Source organism: Macaca nemestrina, chromosome 7 (genome assembly GCF_043159975.1).
Source record: "Macaca nemestrina isolate mMacNem1 chromosome 7, mMacNem.hap1, whole genome shotgun sequence".
Classification (NCBI taxonomy): Eukaryota; Metazoa; Chordata; class Mammalia; order Primates; family Cercopithecidae; genus Macaca; species Macaca nemestrina.
In genome coordinates this window covers 161,138,025-161,155,701 of record NC_092131.1, presented here as the reverse complement: position 1 = coordinate 161,155,701, position 17,677 = coordinate 161,138,025, and the positions used below count along the sequence as shown (strand labels likewise).

Genomic DNA, 17,677 nt, shown 5'->3' with positions numbered 1-17,677 from the left:
CCTAGCCTTGCTCAGAGTGGCCACGGAGAGGTTAACGCTTCTGCTGGCTTCCCTGCTGCGCTGGGGACGCGTGGTGGGGTGGGCACTCATAGGTTGGGGGCCGATGAGACAAGGGGTCCCGAAGGTCCAGGAAGGAAAACGAGATCTGATTTCCCTAGCGCTGGTTTTCGCATTCCAGGTTTAAGTTCTTTTTACCTGCTTTAGAACACTAGGTAACTAGTGCCTGCTGCGGACGTACAGCCTACAGCGACTACCTAGTGGCTCCGCCCCCAAGACCATCCCCGAACCACCCGCTCACCTCCTGCCCCATTACCGGCCAACCCCTCTATCCTACGGAGGCAAGGGTCTCAGCCCTTAACCCCGCCATCGCGGAGGACTGGTCACCTCGGCACGCGCAGAGCTGGAGAACCTAGAGGTTGCGAGCTGCACGGAGGGGCGGGAACCTGCGCCCGACTGGCTGACGGGGAGGGGGGAGCGGCGGGGGCGGAGGCCCCCTCCGGGCGGCGCTGGGACTGTAGCTGCTAGAGGCCGGGAGGGGAGGGGAGAATGACCATGAGTCTGAGTGACAGGCGGCGAGGAGAGGAGCCAATATATATAAGGAAGGCTCCCAGCGCGCAGGTTTCAGTAGCGGCGCTGCGCGCAGGCCGGGAACACGAGGCCAAGAGCCGCAGCCCCAGCCGCCTTGGTGCAGCGTACCCAGGCTCTAGCCCGCTTGCAACCCCAGGATTAGACGGAAGACACGTCCTCTGCGCTGTCGCCGCCCAGCCGCAGTCACCTGGATTACCTACCGCGGCAGCTGCAGCGGAGCTAGCGAGAAGGCCAAGGGGGAGCAGCGTACCGAGAGGAGCGCCTCTTTTCAGGGACCCCGCCGGCTGGCGGACGCGCGGGAAAGCGACGTCGCGAACAGAGCCAGATTCAGGGCCCACGGGTGGAGAGAGCGACGCCCCAGGGGATGGCGGCAGCGTCCTGGAGCGCCTCTGGCTGGGCGCTACTGCTGCTGGTGGCACTTTGGCAGCAGGTAACACGTCCCGCGCCCTCTCCGTCCCCTCTGCCGCGCTCTGGGCCTGAGCCCCGGGCACCAGCTGAGCTGACCAGTCCCCTCCCTCCTTCCCTCGGTCCCTGTGCAATAGCGCGCGGCCGGCTCCGGCGTCTTCCAGCTGCAGCTGCAGGAGTTCGTCAACGAGCGCGGCGTACTGGCCAGTGGGCGGCCTTGCGAGCCCGGCTGCCGGACTTTCTTCCGCGTCTGCCTTAAGCACTTCCAGGCGGTCGTCTCGCCCGGACCCTGCACCTTTGGGAGCGTCTCCACGCCGGTATTGGGCACCAACTCCTTCGCTGTCCGGGACGACAGTAGCGGCGGGGGACGCAACCCTCTCCAACTGCCCTTCAATTTCACCTGGCCGGTGAGCACAGCCTGGGCGCATTGGGAGGTCGCAGAAGCCGAGAGAGGAGGCGCCCTGGGACCAAAGCCCCCTCCCCAGATTTCCTTGCACACCCCCCCACCCCCAAAAAGCCCAGGATGCATTCTCTCTTGGCTCTTTCTTCCCAACTCTCTCTTGGGACCTGATCCCAGAGAAGGCTGTCACCAGTCTGCCTCTTCCCAGTTTATGTCCTCCCGTCCCCAGCTCTTGGGACACGACTTTCATTACCTACCACTCTGGTGCGGTACCCCACCACCCCCTCCTTCAATGGCTCTCGCTTACACACTCTCCCGTCCCTCAACCCTCTCTCTACCGGGGGTTCTCCTCTCGCCTTCCCTGCTCAAGCGCTACACTGTGCGCAGCCCGGTTATGTTGACCCGGGCGCAGTAACTGAATCCTGCAATTAGATTAATTAGACAGGCTGCCGCAAGGCACCCCCACCTCTCCCGGCTTGCTCATCTCGCCATCTCTCCGTCCCCCCACCCCCTTTCCCAGGGTACCTTCTCACTCATCATCGAAGCTTGGCACGCACCAGGAGACGACCTGCGGCCAGGTGAGTAGCTCGCTCCGCCACCACACGGGGGCGACACGGCGCAGCGCCGAAAGAGTTAATCTGTTCTAGGCGGGGGAAGTGCGGGCTTGGGGGTGGGAGGCAGGACGCTTAGCTGGGCCTGGAGCTGCGCCCCGCGCTGGACGCTCGGATTCCGCTCGCTGCCTGGACTCAGAGCACAATTGCGTTTCCTGCGGGTTATTTTTGGCGTGGGAACGCGGGGAGTACGGCGGTGAGAAAGGCTGAAGCTGCCAGCGCCGCTGACGGGCCCCTTCCTGTATTTTACACCTTTCGCGAATTCCGCTCCTTTGGAAAGGGAATAATGGCTTTGGGATGTTGTTCTGACACAGAGGAAAAGGATATTTCAGCAGCACAACAATTCTCACTTTGAAAAGGAAAAAAGAAAACCATTACCCACCTCTGGAGGCAGAACCCCTGAATGGGCACCAAAGGACCCCCTGCTCCCAGGGCCCTCCCTAGCCTGGGGAGCTTTTCTCTCTTTTTTTCTTTTGTCCATTTTGACCTCTTTTCCTCTTTCCCCTCCCTATCTGCCTCCAAGACCCTGGGATATCTTAACATCCTTCTATTGTCCCCTTTTTGAATACTATCAGGCCCCCTGCACATGCACACACATAGGGCAGCTACAGAGCGGGGCTTTGGGTCTCTCTGGCCTGTTCTTGCTGGCAGGTGGGGGTCATCTGGATAACTGGGCTGATTTGTTGGCTGATCACCATCATCACAGCCAAGAAGGACATTGGCCAGCCGTCACTGGCACCCCTGGGGACTGGCGACCCTTCCCTGACCCGACCCTCTGCCCCCTCAGAGGCCTTGCCACCAGATGCACTCATCAGCAAGATCGCCATCCAGGGCTCCCTAGCTGTGGGTCAGAACTGGTTATTGGATGAGCAAACCAGCACCCTCACAAGGCTGCGCTACTCTTACCGGGTCATCTGCAGTGACAACTACTATGGAGACAACTGCTCCCGCCTGTGCAAGAAGCGCAATGACCACTTCGGCCACTATGTGTGCCAGCCAGATGGCAACTTGTCCTGCCTGCCGGGTTGGACTGGGGAGTACTGCCAACAGCGTAAGCAGCCAAGCTCCCACCTGTGTGGAAGGGGAGGGTCCCCTGAGCAAACACAGTGAAGCTTCTTGGTCACGGCTTGTCTCCCTTGAAGAGCGGGTCTGGGCCTCCTACTAGCTGGGCCTCAGGGACACCTAGGGATGCTGAGGGTGGGCTTAGCCTCAGACCTCCTCTCTCTTCCCAGTGCTCCTCCCATCATGCCAAAGCCCACAAGAAGCCCATGATGACATTCCATTCAACTTGACTTCTCCTTCCCTGTGCCATCATTTCACTTTAAGATACCCAGGACTCCTCTGGGAGGCCAGGAGTAGGAAGTGGGCCCAGGAGAGTTAGGGGGCCCCCAGGGCCAGCAGGGGAGAATGGAGCTTAAGAGTCCTTGGCATCCCAGCCTCACCCAGCTCTGTGTTCTTCCCTTAGCTATCTGTCTTTCGGGCTGTCATGAACAGAATGGCTACTGCAGCAAGCCAGCAGAGTGCCTGTGAGTAGGGGACAGGAAGTGGTGAGTGGGAGCCCTCCCTTGGCCAAGGCCTCTCACCTCACTCTGCCTCTCTCTTGTTCCCCAGCTGCCGCCCAGGCTGGCAGGGCCGGCTGTGTAACGAATGCATCCCCCACAATGGCTGTCGCCACGGCACCTGCAGCACTCCCTGGCAATGTACTTGTGATGAGGGCTGGGGAGGCCTGTTTTGTGACCAAGGTGAGTCAGGGTGAAGAGAGGATGCAGAGTGGGTGGGAGAGATGGAGCTGGGGGGTGGAAATCCGATTTGTTGCCTGGATCCTTCTTACTTGGTGACTGCAGACTTGGCTTTCCCATGATCTTCCAAGGATCTAGGGTCTTTTAAGGATCTTTACAACTTGCCTAGAATGAGGCAGTGGGTCCTTCCCCAGGTGCGGAGGCAGGGGGTGGTGGAGCCAGGGTGACTGAAGAACCCAGGAGGATGACAAGGTCGGCAGCCTGGAGGTTGCACTCAGAAATCCTAGCAAGGCCAAAGAGAGAGGATGCCAGTTTCAGTTCCTCTTTCTACCTCGTAGTTACCTATTAACCCCCTGAGTGTTTGCTTACCTTCCAGGGCTGTTTGAGCAGCTCTCCCCTAAACAGCTGTCTGGTGGGGTGTGCCCACTGGCCACCTGAGGCTGTGGGTGAGCTGGGCCTCTGGGCGGAGTGGCATCTAACCGACTTTTTGGTGTGGGCACAAACGGCCTCCCCTGCTCTTAGCTACTTACCACCTGCCTGAACCCATGCAGTCTCTACCTGGTGTTTAGGGGTAGTCACTCTCTGGCTCTACAGGGGCCTTTCAGTCTCAACCTTAGGGGAGGAGGAAGCCTTTTTTCTTGCATCCCGCTAGCCAGCTGCAGCCTGTGCCTCCCATTTTCAGGATCAAATGGGTGCACCTGCTGCCCAGAGACACCAGCGCAGCCCTGGGTAGGGTGGGCGGAGGGCTTGCCAGGATGGAAATAAATTGCCTAGGCTTGACTTACTGTCAACAAGGGTCTTGAGATTCAGTCCCTGTGTTCTGTGTGTGTGTGTGTGTGTGTGTGTCTGTCCCTCTACTACCATCCCCACCTCAACACTCACGCATCTGGTTCCTGCTCATTCCCTTCCCTCTCCACCGTATTTGCTCCCAGGTGACACAGTCATATACTCATTGTATGCAAACACAGCACTTGCAGGCCCTATATTTACTCTGTCTGGTTCTCCCTCCCTGTCCTTCCCAAATAAAAAAACAAATACTTATATTTCAAAATGCCCTTGTAACACCTCTTCATTTAAAAAGTGCCCGATCACTGCCTATGGTGGCTCACATCACTCCTCTACCATTTCTACCTGTTGAAATTTTATCCCTACTTCCAGGCTTATCTCAGCTGCCCCTCCTCCATGACGCCTTTTCTGACTTCCTCCCCAACATGTGGCCTTGCCCTCCGCTCTTCTTCCTTATGTTCCTCCTACTTGGGTTGGCAGTTTGTGAGTTTCCCTGGCAGGACGGACGTCTTCCAGTTCCAGTTGTGTTGTTTCACTTTGGTTGACTGCACTGGTCATATGTGATTCAAGGTGCTTTAAGAAACATGATTTTAGGCCGGGTGCAATGGCCTGTAATCCTAGCACTTTGGGAGGTCGAGGCGGGTGGATCACTTGAAGTCAGGAGTTCGAGACCAGCCTGGCCATCCTGATGAAACCCATAAAAATACAAATATTAATCGGGCACAGTGGCGCATGCCTATAATCCCAGCTACTTAGGAGGTTGAGGCATGAGAATTGCTTGAACCTGGAAGGCAAAGGTTGTAGTGAGCCTATATCACATCACTACACTCCAGCCTGGGCGACAGAGCGAGACTCTGTTAAAAAAAAAAAAAAAGAAAGAAAGAAAGAAAAAAGGCCGGGCGCGGTGGCTCACGCTTGTAATCCCAGCACTTTGGGAGGCCGAGGCAGGTGGATCACCTGAGGTCGGGAGTTCAAGACCAGCCTGACCAACATGGAGAAACCCCGTCTCTACTAAAAATACAAAATTAGCTGGGGTGGTGGCACATGCGTGTAATCCCAGCTACTCGGGAGGCTGAGGCAGGAGAATCGCTTGAACCCGGGAGGCGGAGGTTGCGGTGAGCCGAGAGCGAGCCATTGCACTCCAGCCTGGGCAAAAAGAGCGAAACTCTGTCTCAAAAAAAAAAAAAGAAAGAAAAGATTTTATCGGTAGTGGAGGAAGGATGTTTGGGCCTGGGAGACTTTGAGTTGAGGCATCTTTGAGCCAAACATGGGGGCAAACATGGACTGCAAGGAGCCTAGAGGTGAGTGCCTTCCCTGGCCCTGCTCACCTGCTTGGTTCCTGTTTCTGCAGATCTCAACTACTGCACCCACCACTCCCCGTGCAAGAATGGGGCAACGTGCTCCAACAGTGGGCAGCGAAGCTACACCTGCACCTGTCGCCCAGGCTACACTGGTGTGGACTGTGAGCTGGAGCTCAGCGAGTGTGACAGCAACCCCTGTCGCAATGGAGGCAGCTGTAAGGTGAGGCCCAGACCAGCTCAGGAAGACAGAGGTGTCAGGTGGTGTCTGGGCATCCTTAACCTAGGCAGCCAGTGGATGTACAGCCATGGACAGGCATTGTGGGCAGGTGGGGCCCAGCCTTCAGTCATGCATCCCTGCCCCCCAGGGTCTGACTTTGGTTCCTTTATGGTCTCTCCAGGACCAGGAGGATGGCTACCACTGCCTGTGTCCCCCAGGCTACTATGGCCTGCATTGTGAACATAGCACCTTGAGCTGCGCTGACTCCCCCTGCTTCAATGGGGGCTCCTGCCGGGAGCGCAACCAGGGGGCCAGCTATGCTTGTGAATGCCCCCCCAACTTCACCGGCTCCAACTGCGAGAAGAAAGTGGACAGATGCACCAGCAACCCGTGTGCCAACGGTACGTCCTGCTGCCCTTCTAACCTGGTGGACTGGTACTGGGGCTGAGAGAGACTTCTGGTGAGGGAGGGTCAGGAGAGGAGCGAGGCATCGTCTGCCACTGTGGCCCCCCATCTGCTCCGGAGGGCGAAGAGCTTGCTTGATCAGCTGGGAGGGGCTGTGGAAGCGGAGCTGGTTAGTAGCACGCAGGCCTTAGGAGCAGGGGTGGTGTGCACCCTGCACAGCTTCCATTCCTATTCCCATGTCAGAACGCTGTCCTGGCTGGGGTGGCCTCTGACCCTCCCCAGGAAGTCCTGAGCTGGAGAGAGGGATGTTGGAGGCTTCGTGTTTCTCCTCAAAGGAGGCAGTGATTCAGTCAGAGCCCTGCTCCTGGAGGCCTCATCTTGCCCCGTGCCCAGGTAGAGCATGAGGTAGCATGAGGCGTCTTGAATGTTCGCACCTTCCGAGGCACAAAGCCTGTTGGTAATCCTTGTCTATCTGGCTCCCAGGTGACCCTCTGTGAGGCAGGCAGGCAGGCAGCGCTTAGGAGCTGGAGAGGGGTGGGAAAGGCTGAGAGGGAGTCTGCTCTCTCACTGAAGCCTCTGGCACTGCCGTTTCTTCATCACTGAATGGAAACTATAACACCTGTCCTCTGTCCTTCATGTGGTTGTGAAGATGAAGTAAAACAATCACGATTGTACTTATCTGAGCATTAACTGTATACCAAGCATGGGCTCTTGACTTCATGCACCTTCCTAGCTATCCTATGAAGGGGCTAGCATTCTACTCCAGTCTAACAAATGGGGAAACTGAGGCTTAGGGACACGGTTAAGCAGCAAGCACCAGATCTCAGGCCAGAGAGACAGCTGAGGTCCAAACTCAAGCCTATCTGTCTGAGTCTACATTAAAGCTCTGTAAGATGCTAGTCATTTTAATACATGAGCCCACTGAGGCCTAGAGAATCAGGGTCATGCTAAACTCCAGGTCTCCTGACTCTGTGCAGTTCTCTTTGTAGTGGGCTCTGCACGTGGAGGTAGAAGGGCCCGAGCATGTTCCTGGAGTGGGGCTCCCACCCCATGCCCCAGGGGGCTCCCAGGCTATCACTGACTTGTGTCTCTTGCATCCTCACAGGGGGACAGTGCTTAAACCGAGGTCCAAGCCGCATGTGCCGCTGCCGTCCTGGATTCACGGGGACCTACTGTGAACGCCACGTCAGTGACTGTGCCCGTAACCCTTGCGCCCATGGTGGCACTTGCCATGACCTGGAGAGTGGGCTTATGTGCACCTGCCCTGCCGGCTTCTCTGGCCGGCGCTGTGAGGTGCGGACATCCATCGATGCCTGTGCCTCAAGTCCCTGCTTCAACAGGGCCACCTGCTACACTGACCTCTCCACAGACACCTTCGTGTGCAACTGCCCTTATGGCTTTGTGGGCAGCCGCTGCGAGTTCCCCGTGGGCTTGCCGCCCAGCTTCCCCTGGGTGGCCGTCTCCCTGGGCGTGGGGCTGGCGGTGCTGCTGGTGCTGCTGGGCATGGTGGCAGTGGCTGTGCGGCAGCTGCGGCTTCGACGGCCAGACGACGGCAGCAGGGAGGCCATGAACAACTTGTCGGACTTCCAGAAGGACAACCTGATTCCTGCCGCCCAGCTTAAAAACACAAACCAGAAGAAGGAGCTGGAAGTGGACTGTGGCCTGGACAAGTCCAACTGTGGCAAACAGCAAAACCACACATTGGACTATAATCTGGCCCCAGGACCCCTGGGGCGGGGGACCATGCCAGGAAAGTTTCCCCACAGTGACAAGAGCTTAGGGGAGAAGGCGCCACTGCGGTTACACAGGTGAGTGGCGCCCGGAAGCCCAGGGCCTGACCACCGGCCTGACATGGTTCTGCCTGGGCTCCTCCTAGGCCAGGAGGGAAGCAGTTAAGCAGCTGGGGTTTTGCTACTGACAGGAAGATCCTCCAGTAGGATTTCTGCCAGGGGTCCTTTGTCCTTCCCTCCCATTCATTCATTTGTTCATTCACACATGTCAAGTGTCCCTAGGGTGTCTCTTGTGACTTCCATCTTTCCATAGTGTGGCTTGCCTCTAGTGGCAACGCTGGCTTTTTGCAGGGCTCAGAACCTTCTGGTGAGGTTGGGAGGCCTGTGGCTCTCTTAGGGGCCTGTTCCTAAGTGTCCCTCCCCCGCCCCCCCCGCAGCAGCCCAGCATTGGGCACTTCCAGCCCCTGTGTCTTCCTTAAGAACCAGCCTGCAGGTGCCCTTTGGCTCTTCAGGGTCCTCCCTCCCCGTGAGCCTCTCCCCGTCCTGCCCTCCCACACCTGTCTTATGTTCCCTCAGTGAAAAGCCAGAGTGTCGGATATCAGCGATATGCTCCCCCAGGGACTCCATGTACCAGTCTGTGTGTTTGATATCAGAGGAGAGGAACGAATGTGTCATTGCCACGGAGGTGAGTGCCGGGCTCGCCTTCCCTCCTGGCTTTTGTGGGTGGGAAAGTGGCCTGGTCCCTCTTGACCCATGGGCCCTTCCTGAAGGGTAGGTTGGAACCCTGCCTTGGCAGGCCAAGTTCAGTGGATCCCTGATCCATTTGGTCCCTGCTGGTCTCATTGCCTTGGGTCCCTACTGGCCTCATTGCCACAAAGGGCATGAAACAGAAACCATGGTGGCAAGCCTGGTCTGGTCCTTTCCTGCTGTATTGGTGCTGGGCTGGGCAGCCATATGGCACTGCTTGCCAGCCTCTGATGGATGAGGGAGCCCCTCATCCCTTGTGCCCCTCCTGCCCCTTCCCACTGGCTTCCTCTATTGACCTCATGAGCACAAGCTCCCAAGCCCGTGTGTGTGTTGGGCTGAAGACTGGGGAGAACTGCCCCACCTGCTCTTGGCCCCTGCCTGCCCCGTCAGCTTCTCCCAGGGAGGCCCAGGGAGGGCCTGGAGGGAGTGCGCATGCCCAGGGTAACCTGTTTCCCTGCCTTCTGCTTGCTCCCAGGTATAAGGCAGGAGCCTACCTGGATATCCCTGCTCAGCCCTGCGGCTGGACCTTCCTTCTGCATTGTTTACATTGCATCCTGGATGGGACGTTTTTCATATGCAACGTGCTGCTCTCAGGAGGAGGAGGGAATGGCAGGAACCGGACAGACTGTGAACTTGCCAAGAGATGCAATACCCTTCCACACCTTTGGGTGTCTGTCTGGCATCAGATTGGCAGCTGCACCAGCCAGGGGAACAGAGGAGAGGAGAGATGCCACTGGGACCTGCCCTGCCAGCAGTGGCCTTTGGGGGGCTCCTTCTGGGGCTCCGGCCTGTTTTCCAGAGAGAGTGGCAGTAGCCCCATGGGGCCTGGAGCTGCTGTGGCCTCCACTGGCATCCGTGTTTCCAAAAGTGCCTTTGGCCCAGGCTCCATGGCGACAGTTGGGCCCAAATCAGAAAGGAGAGAGGGGGCCAGTGAGGGCAGGGCCTCCTGTGGGCTGGAAAACCACTGGGTGCCTCTCTTGGCGGCGTTTGCCCTGCAGGTGAGGTGAGTGCTTGAGGGAGGGGAGTACTTTTTGCCCCATGCCTCCAACTACCACATGCGGGCCTGGCTCTCTGGTCTAGGTCCTTTGGGCAAGAATGTCGGTCTACTCGGCTTCTATCACCCTCTGGCCCTGGGCTCCTGTAAGCAGACAGGCAGAGGGCCTGCCCCTCCCACCAGCCAAGGGTGCCAGGCCTAACTGGGGCACTCAGGGCAGTATGTTGGAAACTCCATTGAGGGGGAAATCAGGTGCTGCGACTGCCTGCGCCCTTTCCTCCCTCAAGCCCACCTCCATGACCTCGAGCCTGGGCTCTGGTCCACTACTGCCCCAGACCACCCTCAAAGCTGGTCTTCAGAAATCAATAATATGAGTTTTTATTTTGTTTGTTTTTTTTTTGTAGTTTATTTTGGAGTCTAGTATTTCAATAATTTAAGAATCAGAAGCACTGACCTTTCTACATTTTATAACATTATTTTGTATATAATGTGTATTTATAATATGAAACAGATGTGTACAGGAGTTTATTACTTATTGGGTCCTGTCTTTGTGATGGCACCCCTGCCCTCTCACCCAAAAAACTCTAAACTCCCTTCCTCTACTGCTGCCTCGTGCCCCGCCAGAACCCCTGGGACCTCTGCAGACACTTGGATTTGGCATGTCATACCCCAGGCCCTTGTCTTCTTCCATTCCTTGAGGAGCCGAGCCTCACCCATCTAGTCCCCAGCCTCAGCCAGCCTTCCCTGCCTGCTGACTTTGAGTTGGCACAGCACCCCCTTCCCTCTTTATGCCCTCACTATTCCTTGAGGCATGTTCCTCCTGACCTGAATCACTTCTTCCTTCCTCTCTTCAAGCCTGAAAAAGCTTATGGGACTCCCTAGTTCTGCCTGTTTTTCTCATACTCAAAAGGATTCTCTTGGCCGGGCGCGGTGGCTCACGCCTGTAATCCCAGCACTTTGGGAGGCCGAGGCGGGCAGATCACGAGGTCAAGAGATCGAGACCATCCTGGCTAACACGGTGAAACCCCATCTCTACTAAAAATACAAAAAATTAGCCGGGCGTGGTGGTGGGCACCTGTACTCCCAGCTACTCAGGAGGCTGAGGCAGGACAATGGTGTGAACCCGGGAGGCGGAGCTTGCAGTGAGCTGAGATCGTGCCACTGCACTCCAGCCTGGGCGACAGAGCGAGACTCCATCTCAAAAAAAAAAAAAAGCATTCTCTTGTTGGAAGATGGGATGGGGCCTCTGCACCCTGGTGACATCTGTGTCCTTCCTCCTGCTGTTGCAGGGTGCCTCGCTCTTTTCTTAGCCCCAGCAGGGCACAGGTCTTGGGAGACAGGGCAGGAGGGAGGTTTGCCTTGTTTTTCCTCTTTGTAGCAGACAAGAGCGCTGACAGTCTGAGAACCTTGTCTGCCCAGGGCTGCTAGAATTTATTGAAGACTGCAAAGACAGGGAGAAAGGAGGTAGCCTTCCCTGAGTCCAGGTTTCTCTTGCTGAGGCACTAATGAGGGAGTTTCCAGTCTCACTAGGAGTTTCATGCCTAGCTTCCTCTAAGGCGCAGGATAGTCCCTAGGGTGCCACAGCCCTCTCTATAGCCGAAAATATGCTCCATGGAGAGCAAATTATGAAAAAATGAGCCACTGACAAAAAGCTGAGCAGATGCTCCCAGCTCTCAGCCTGTCCACAGTAAAGCAAAATAGACCCACCAGATGCCCTGCTCCCAATGGAGTTCAAGGGTTTGGAGTGCTACTTACCCTCCCTTTTTTCCTCTCTCCTTGACACAGACACACCATGCCCACCCCAGACCTGGGTGCTTATGCTAGAGACACGGGAGCATGCACACGCTCCATGCCTCACTCATCGCTCCCTGTTCCCTCCACTGTACACACAGGGTATCAAACAGGAAAGCATTCAGGGAACCGTTCCCACAGCCTGAGCCGGCAGCAGGGGGAAGAACAACACGACCTCACTCTTCCTGCCCAAAATGAAACAGGAAAGCAGCTCCCAGGCCCTAGGGGGGTGCGGGAGGGGGAAACTGGGCTGGGACACGAAGGCAAGATGACGAGGCTCCCATGTGGGGGACAGGTAGGACACCCGCAGGCCTGCACGTCCACAACACCAGGCTGTGACGGGCTGCACTGGCTGCCAGACTCGCAGAGAAGAGCCCCGGAGAAGAGTTGACTGGCAAAGCTCACAGCTGCTCTGATGGGCTAGATGGGGAGCTGGAGAGCCCACCAAAAAAGCTGGCTTTCTGGGGAAAGTGGGGACCCGTGGGGAACTTGGTCTGCGCAGCTCCGACCTGCAGCTCATGCCAGGCTCCATCTTCAACAACATGCCAGAAGCTGGGCAGGCACTTGGGGTGTAAACAGGCCTCGGCGGAGGAAGCCCCTTCTCCCCAGGATTTCCTGAGAGTCCAGCCCCTTCTGATAGGTGAGGCACCCAAGACTTTCCTGATCACTTGAGTGTCCTGGGATACAGGAGATCTCCTAGGCTTGGCAGAAAGGAGGCCAGATAATAGTTCTAGACTCACTTGTGAGGTGCCTTCCACAGGTTAGCAAATGCCCACCTTTAATTTGCATGGGTATTTCACCAGGGAATTCAGAGTTTAGTAGTTCCTTAACAGCCTGGAGCCAGTGCCCCGCCTGGAGAATCAATTTGACCCCACGGTGACCTGAGGACAGCTGCTTTTCCAGGGCCCCCGGCTGATAGAGTCAGGGAGGGGTTGTGCAGAGGGAGAAATGACTTTATTCTGCTTGCTCAGCCAGGGTCCCCTCTCCGACCTCACGGCCAGGGTCAGCCTGGTCAGGAGGTAGGGAAAAAAGGACAGTGGCTCCCACCTCCCCATTCCCAGGCTAGAAAAGGCCACCAGACTAAACCAAGGTGGTGTGGATGCTCCATCTCTTGACTAGGACCCACAGAGCTCTCTGTAGGTCCCCTCGCCGCAGCTCTCCCAGCCTCTCCCCGTGGGTCCACAGGATCAGCAGCCCCAGCCCTCCGCCCCACGTGGCCTGCTGCATTCCGGGAAAGGGGTGGAAGTGATTCACTGGGGGAACTGTGACTGTCCCTTCCTCGGGCGGGGATGCGCCTGCGAGGTTCCAGTGGCCTTCCCTGGGCGGCTGCGCCGTCTCTCGCGCCTAGGGCACCCCGAGCCCCGCGCGGCGGCGGAAGGGGCAGGTGCGCCTGGCCGCCTGGGTCAGCCCTCCACCTGCCGCCGCCGCGCCCCGCAGCTCCCGCGGCTCCCCGCCCCCCGCGCTCTTTGTTACAGCCCGACTTCCTGTTTGCGGCAGCCGACCCGGCTCACTTCCCGGGCCGGGAAGCCGCCGAAGGCCGCGAGCTTCTCGGAGGCTCCCCCGCCCGCTCGGCTCCGCCTCCTGCCTCCCCAATCTCGCCCGGGCCTGGGAGCCCGCGCCGGGCCGCGGCCGCGGGAAGCGGAGCCGCGGGCCAGCAGGCGGGCAGGCGGGCTGGACCGCGAGGGCGCTGCTTCCCGGCACTAGAGGGCGCTGCGCGCCTGTCGGGGCTGCGGGCGGGAGGGGCCGTCGACCCCGGGAGGCTCTCTGGGGCCCCCCTTCTCCGTCCGGGGCCGATGAGACTAAGGCGGCAGGGGGCGGCCAGACGCCCGAGCTCCCTCCGGGCTCCGAGCCCCTAAACTGAACGGGTAACCTGGGGAGAACCCAGTGCCGGGCTTTTCCCCAAATATTCTCACAGTGTCCAGGGGAGCAAGCCCTTTCCCCTGGCCCCGCCGTCGCAGCAGCCAGCCCCCCTCGCAACCCCACAGGCCTCCGGCCATCCTGGTCCAGAGACATCCTCAAGGGAAGGGAATGGCGTCGAGCAGGACCAGTCACCGGTTTCGGTTATGGGGCTGGAGCTCCCTTCCAGCGCCACCCCTCATTACCGGGTGCTCTGGGACAAGTCCATCTACTTCATTCCTTCAGCACTGATTAGCACTGGAAGCAGGACTTGCTGTCTGCTCAGGGCCGCTAACCATCTAGCTGCTTATCCTTAACCTCTCTGCGGGTAATGCCTGTTAGGCGTTGCTAGGGGGTTGAAATGAGGATGTATGGAAGCATTTGTGAGCAGTGTTGTTAACCTCTGCTGGTGGGTTCATCCTCCTCAAGTATCTCTAAGTGAGCCACTTTCTGCGCTCCCCCTGCCCCGGCCCTCATCAGCAGGGTGGGACCTAGGGAGGTTGGGGTCTGGCAGGATAGTCCCAGTGTTAGCAGCGGCCAGTCCGTGGGGGTCTGCAGCAACCTCAGTTCTTGCCTCCTCAGAAGAAAGAATTGCACCGACGGGCATAAGGCAGAAGGAGAGACTGAGGCAAATTTTAGAGCAGGAGTGAAAGTGTATTACAGAGTATTAGAGCAGGAACAAAAGGAAGTAAAGTACACTTGGAAGAGGGTCAAGTGGGCGACTTGAGAGATTCAAGTGCGCGTTTGACCTCTGACTTGGGGTTTTCTATGTTGGCGTGCTTCCGGAGCCTTGCATCCCTTCTCCCTGACTCTTCCCTGAGGATGGGCGGTCCGCGTGCCCGAGGCCTGCCAGCTCTTGGGAGGGGTCGCGTGTGCAGTGTGCTTACTGGATTGTGCACATGCTCACTTGAGGCATTTTTCCCTCACTGCTCGAGGATTCCTAGAGGAAGGTCAGATACCAGTTGAGCTCCGCCATTTTGCCTCCTAGTGTACTCCCTTGAACCCACTTGCCCTACTCCTGAGATCTTATCGGGAAGCTGCTGATCAGTTTCAGGTATTTCTCTCTATTGAGAGACTGCCTTTCCCTGGTGCGGGCTGCAACAATTGTTATTTTAGAGAGACAGGGTAACAGCCACCTGACCATCACCTGATGGTTGCCTGAGATTCCTGGTGGGGGTCGAGCGTCCTCTCCTGTGCTGCTCATGCCTGTCTACCTACTGTGACACCAGCAGTAGCCCTAGGACCAAGTAAAGCAGCTGAGATCACAGGTTTCTGTCACCATCGCTTCCGTGTGCCCCTGCCTTCCAGGAGCATCACTAATCTAGGTCAACCTCCTCTGATGTAGGTAGGGGTAGAAGGGAGGCCCTTGCTGTGGGAAGGGACAGCAGGACCCCCAGGTCCTCAAGAGTCACCTTCCCTTTGGAAATCTGCCACAAGTGACTTTTTGCCACCTTTCCCTGGCCTCTGGGACATGGTACCCCTTAACACTCTGGTCAAGAGTGGGCTCAACTTACTTACTTCATCCACAAAGTTTCTCTGAGGCCAGGGCACAGGGCCCAAGAATCCAAGTGAGTCTACAGCCAGACCCTCATGATGGTAACTAGCATCACAGGAATCCGGATTTAGCAACAGGTCGGCTCTGGCCCAGAAGCGCCCTGTGTCATGGCACCCCCTGTAGGGCAGAGCCACAGCCCTGCCAGGCATGGCTAGCCTGTCTGTCTCTAGTGACCCCTCCTCCTGGTGGGGCTTGGGGTTTTGCACATCGGCACTGGCCATTTGACTTGTTGGAGGATTGCTGTCCCTTTCCCACAGTGGCAGGTGTTGGGGCAAGGCTCATGGTACTAAGCCCAGTCTGTTCAGTTTCACTCCTCTACCAGCAACTCCCTTCCTCAGCGCTTCCTTTTCTGTCTCTGGTAGAAGAGATCTGAAAGGTCCTGGACATTCTCCATTCTATTAGCAGTGGGCCCTGGGGAAGAAGGAATCCCAGCTGCTCTCTTTCATTGAAAGGGCTTCACTGCCTTGGCTCCCTGTGGGCCACAGAATGTACAGCACCAGCCAGGCCCCTTGTGAGCACCCTGACTTCTCCACATGGCCGGTTTTCTGAGGCTTTTCTTCTAGAGCCAGGTCCCACCACACCACAGCATTTCCATGAGATCTGAGGCTCACCCCAACCCTGTGGATCTTTGCAGCCCTGGCACCCCACTGAAATGCTCCGCACTACAGCTTCTCCTCAGCCCTGCAACTGGTTGCTTCCTGTCCCCACAAATTGTACTTTTCTCTCTCCTTGGAATTGGGAGCACCACCCACCAGTCCTCTATTGGAACCTCAGCTTCTTTCCTTCCAGGTAGATGAGGACTGAGCTCTGGATAACTGGAACACCAGCCACCCCACAGGTGCCCGGTCAGCCGGACCTCTCCACCTCCTTGGAGGCTAGAAAATGGGCAGGAAGCCAGGTTTTTCCACCATCCCAGGCACCCTTTTGCCAGGATATGAGTGAATCTCTACAGTCCCTGCTTTCGTGGACCAAGGGCCAAGCAGCCTTCCCCGCTTGGCCATGGGTTTGGTTGGCACACCCTGCAGAACAGCTGCCTGGGACTATCTCTCCCTCTTCTGAGGTGGACTGTATGCAGGGATCCTCTACTTCATCTGCCCCTCCTTTGGCCAGAATGTCGGTGGGACCTAGGTCCTCTTTGCACAAGACCTGAAGACCTGCGGACACACTTACCTTTCAGAGGTCCGTGGGAGGTTATGGTTCCTCATAGATGCTGGATTATTTACTAATTTATTTATTTTAGCACCTTCACTCCATGCATACACAGAAAATCTCTCTTGGCTCAAGCAACTGTTTGTTCTGTCAATAGGATGTTTGTTCTGCTAATAGTGTGCTTGGGTGAGACCATTACCCATTCTGTCTTTTAGAAACATGCCTTGGCTGGGCACGATGGCTCACACCTATAATCCCAGCACTTTGGGAGGCCAAGGCAGATGGATCGCTTGAACCCAGGAGTTCAAGACCAGCCTGGGTAACATGGGGAGACCCCGTCTCTACAAAAATGCAAAACAATTAGCTGGGTGTTGTGGGATGCACCTGTAGTCCCAGCTACTCGGTAGGCTGAGGTGAGAGGAGTGCTTGAGCCTGGGTGGCGGAGGCTGCAGTGAGCTGAGATTATGCCATTGCACTCCAGCCTGGGTGACAGAGCTAGATCCTGTCTCAAAAACAAACAAAAAAATTAGCTGGGCATGGTGGTGCATACCTGCAGGTCTCAGCCACTTGGGAGGCTGAAGTGGGAGGATCAGTTGAACCCAGGAGGTCAAGGCGCAGTGAGCCATGATCATGCCACTACACTCCGACCTGGAGGACAGAGTGAGACCCTGTCTCGAACAAACAAAAAACACGGCCAGTGCAGTGGCTCACACCTGTAATCCCATCACTTTGGGAGGCCAAGGTGGACGGATCGCTTGAACTCAGGAGTTTGAGACCAGCCTGGGAAACATGACAAAACAACAACAACAACAAAAAATTAGCTGGACAGTGGCAGGTGCCTGTAGTCCCAGCTACTCAGGAGGCTGAGATGGGAGAATCACTTGAGCCTGGGAGGTCGAGGCTGCAGTGAGCCGAGATTGAGACACTTCACTTGCCTGGATGACACAGCGAGACCCTGTCTCAAAAAAAACACCCCACATTCCTTTGGCACCCTACTTGCCAGAACAGTCTGTGAATTGCATGGCAAGGATGGAGAGTGAGATAGCTGGAGATGTCCTCTACTGATCCTAAAATGCTTACCTTGATCACTTCCTCCTGACCCACTTCGTTCTTCTGCGCTATTTCAGAATGAGAGGTTCACTATGGCTCTGCCCTGGATGAAATGGAAAGTGAAATTGTCTGAAGTAAAGACAATAAGAAGTCACCATTTGTTGAGTGTTTCTGTGTGACAGGTACTGCCTATGGTATTATTTCTTTCAATCCTTTTCAGGCCCTGCAAGGTCAATGCTATTACTTATTCCCTCTTTACAGTTGAGAAAACCAAGAACTAAAGACACCATGCCTAGCGTCACTCAGCTGGTAC

At 56.9% G+C, this 17,677-nt stretch overlaps 1 protein-coding gene across 1 annotated transcript; it reads left to right on the top strand.

Moving 5' to 3' along the window:
• Positions 1-614: 614 nt before the first annotated feature.
• On the top strand, positions 615-10,843 carry LOC105492061 (delta like canonical Notch ligand 4). The gene is made up of 11 exons (XM_011758926.3): positions 615-1,018; positions 1,131-1,400; positions 1,914-1,971; positions 2,792-3,055; positions 3,470-3,530; positions 3,616-3,746; positions 5,881-6,050; positions 6,229-6,448; positions 7,558-8,260; positions 8,759-8,867; positions 9,405-10,843. Exons 1-11 carry the CDS (start codon positions 953-955, stop codon positions 9,408-9,410), a joined length of 2,058 nt encoding a protein of 685 aa, XP_011757228.1. The 5' UTR covers positions 615-952; the 3' UTR covers positions 9,411-10,843.
• The last annotated feature ends 6,834 nt before the right edge of the window (positions 10,844-17,677 follow it).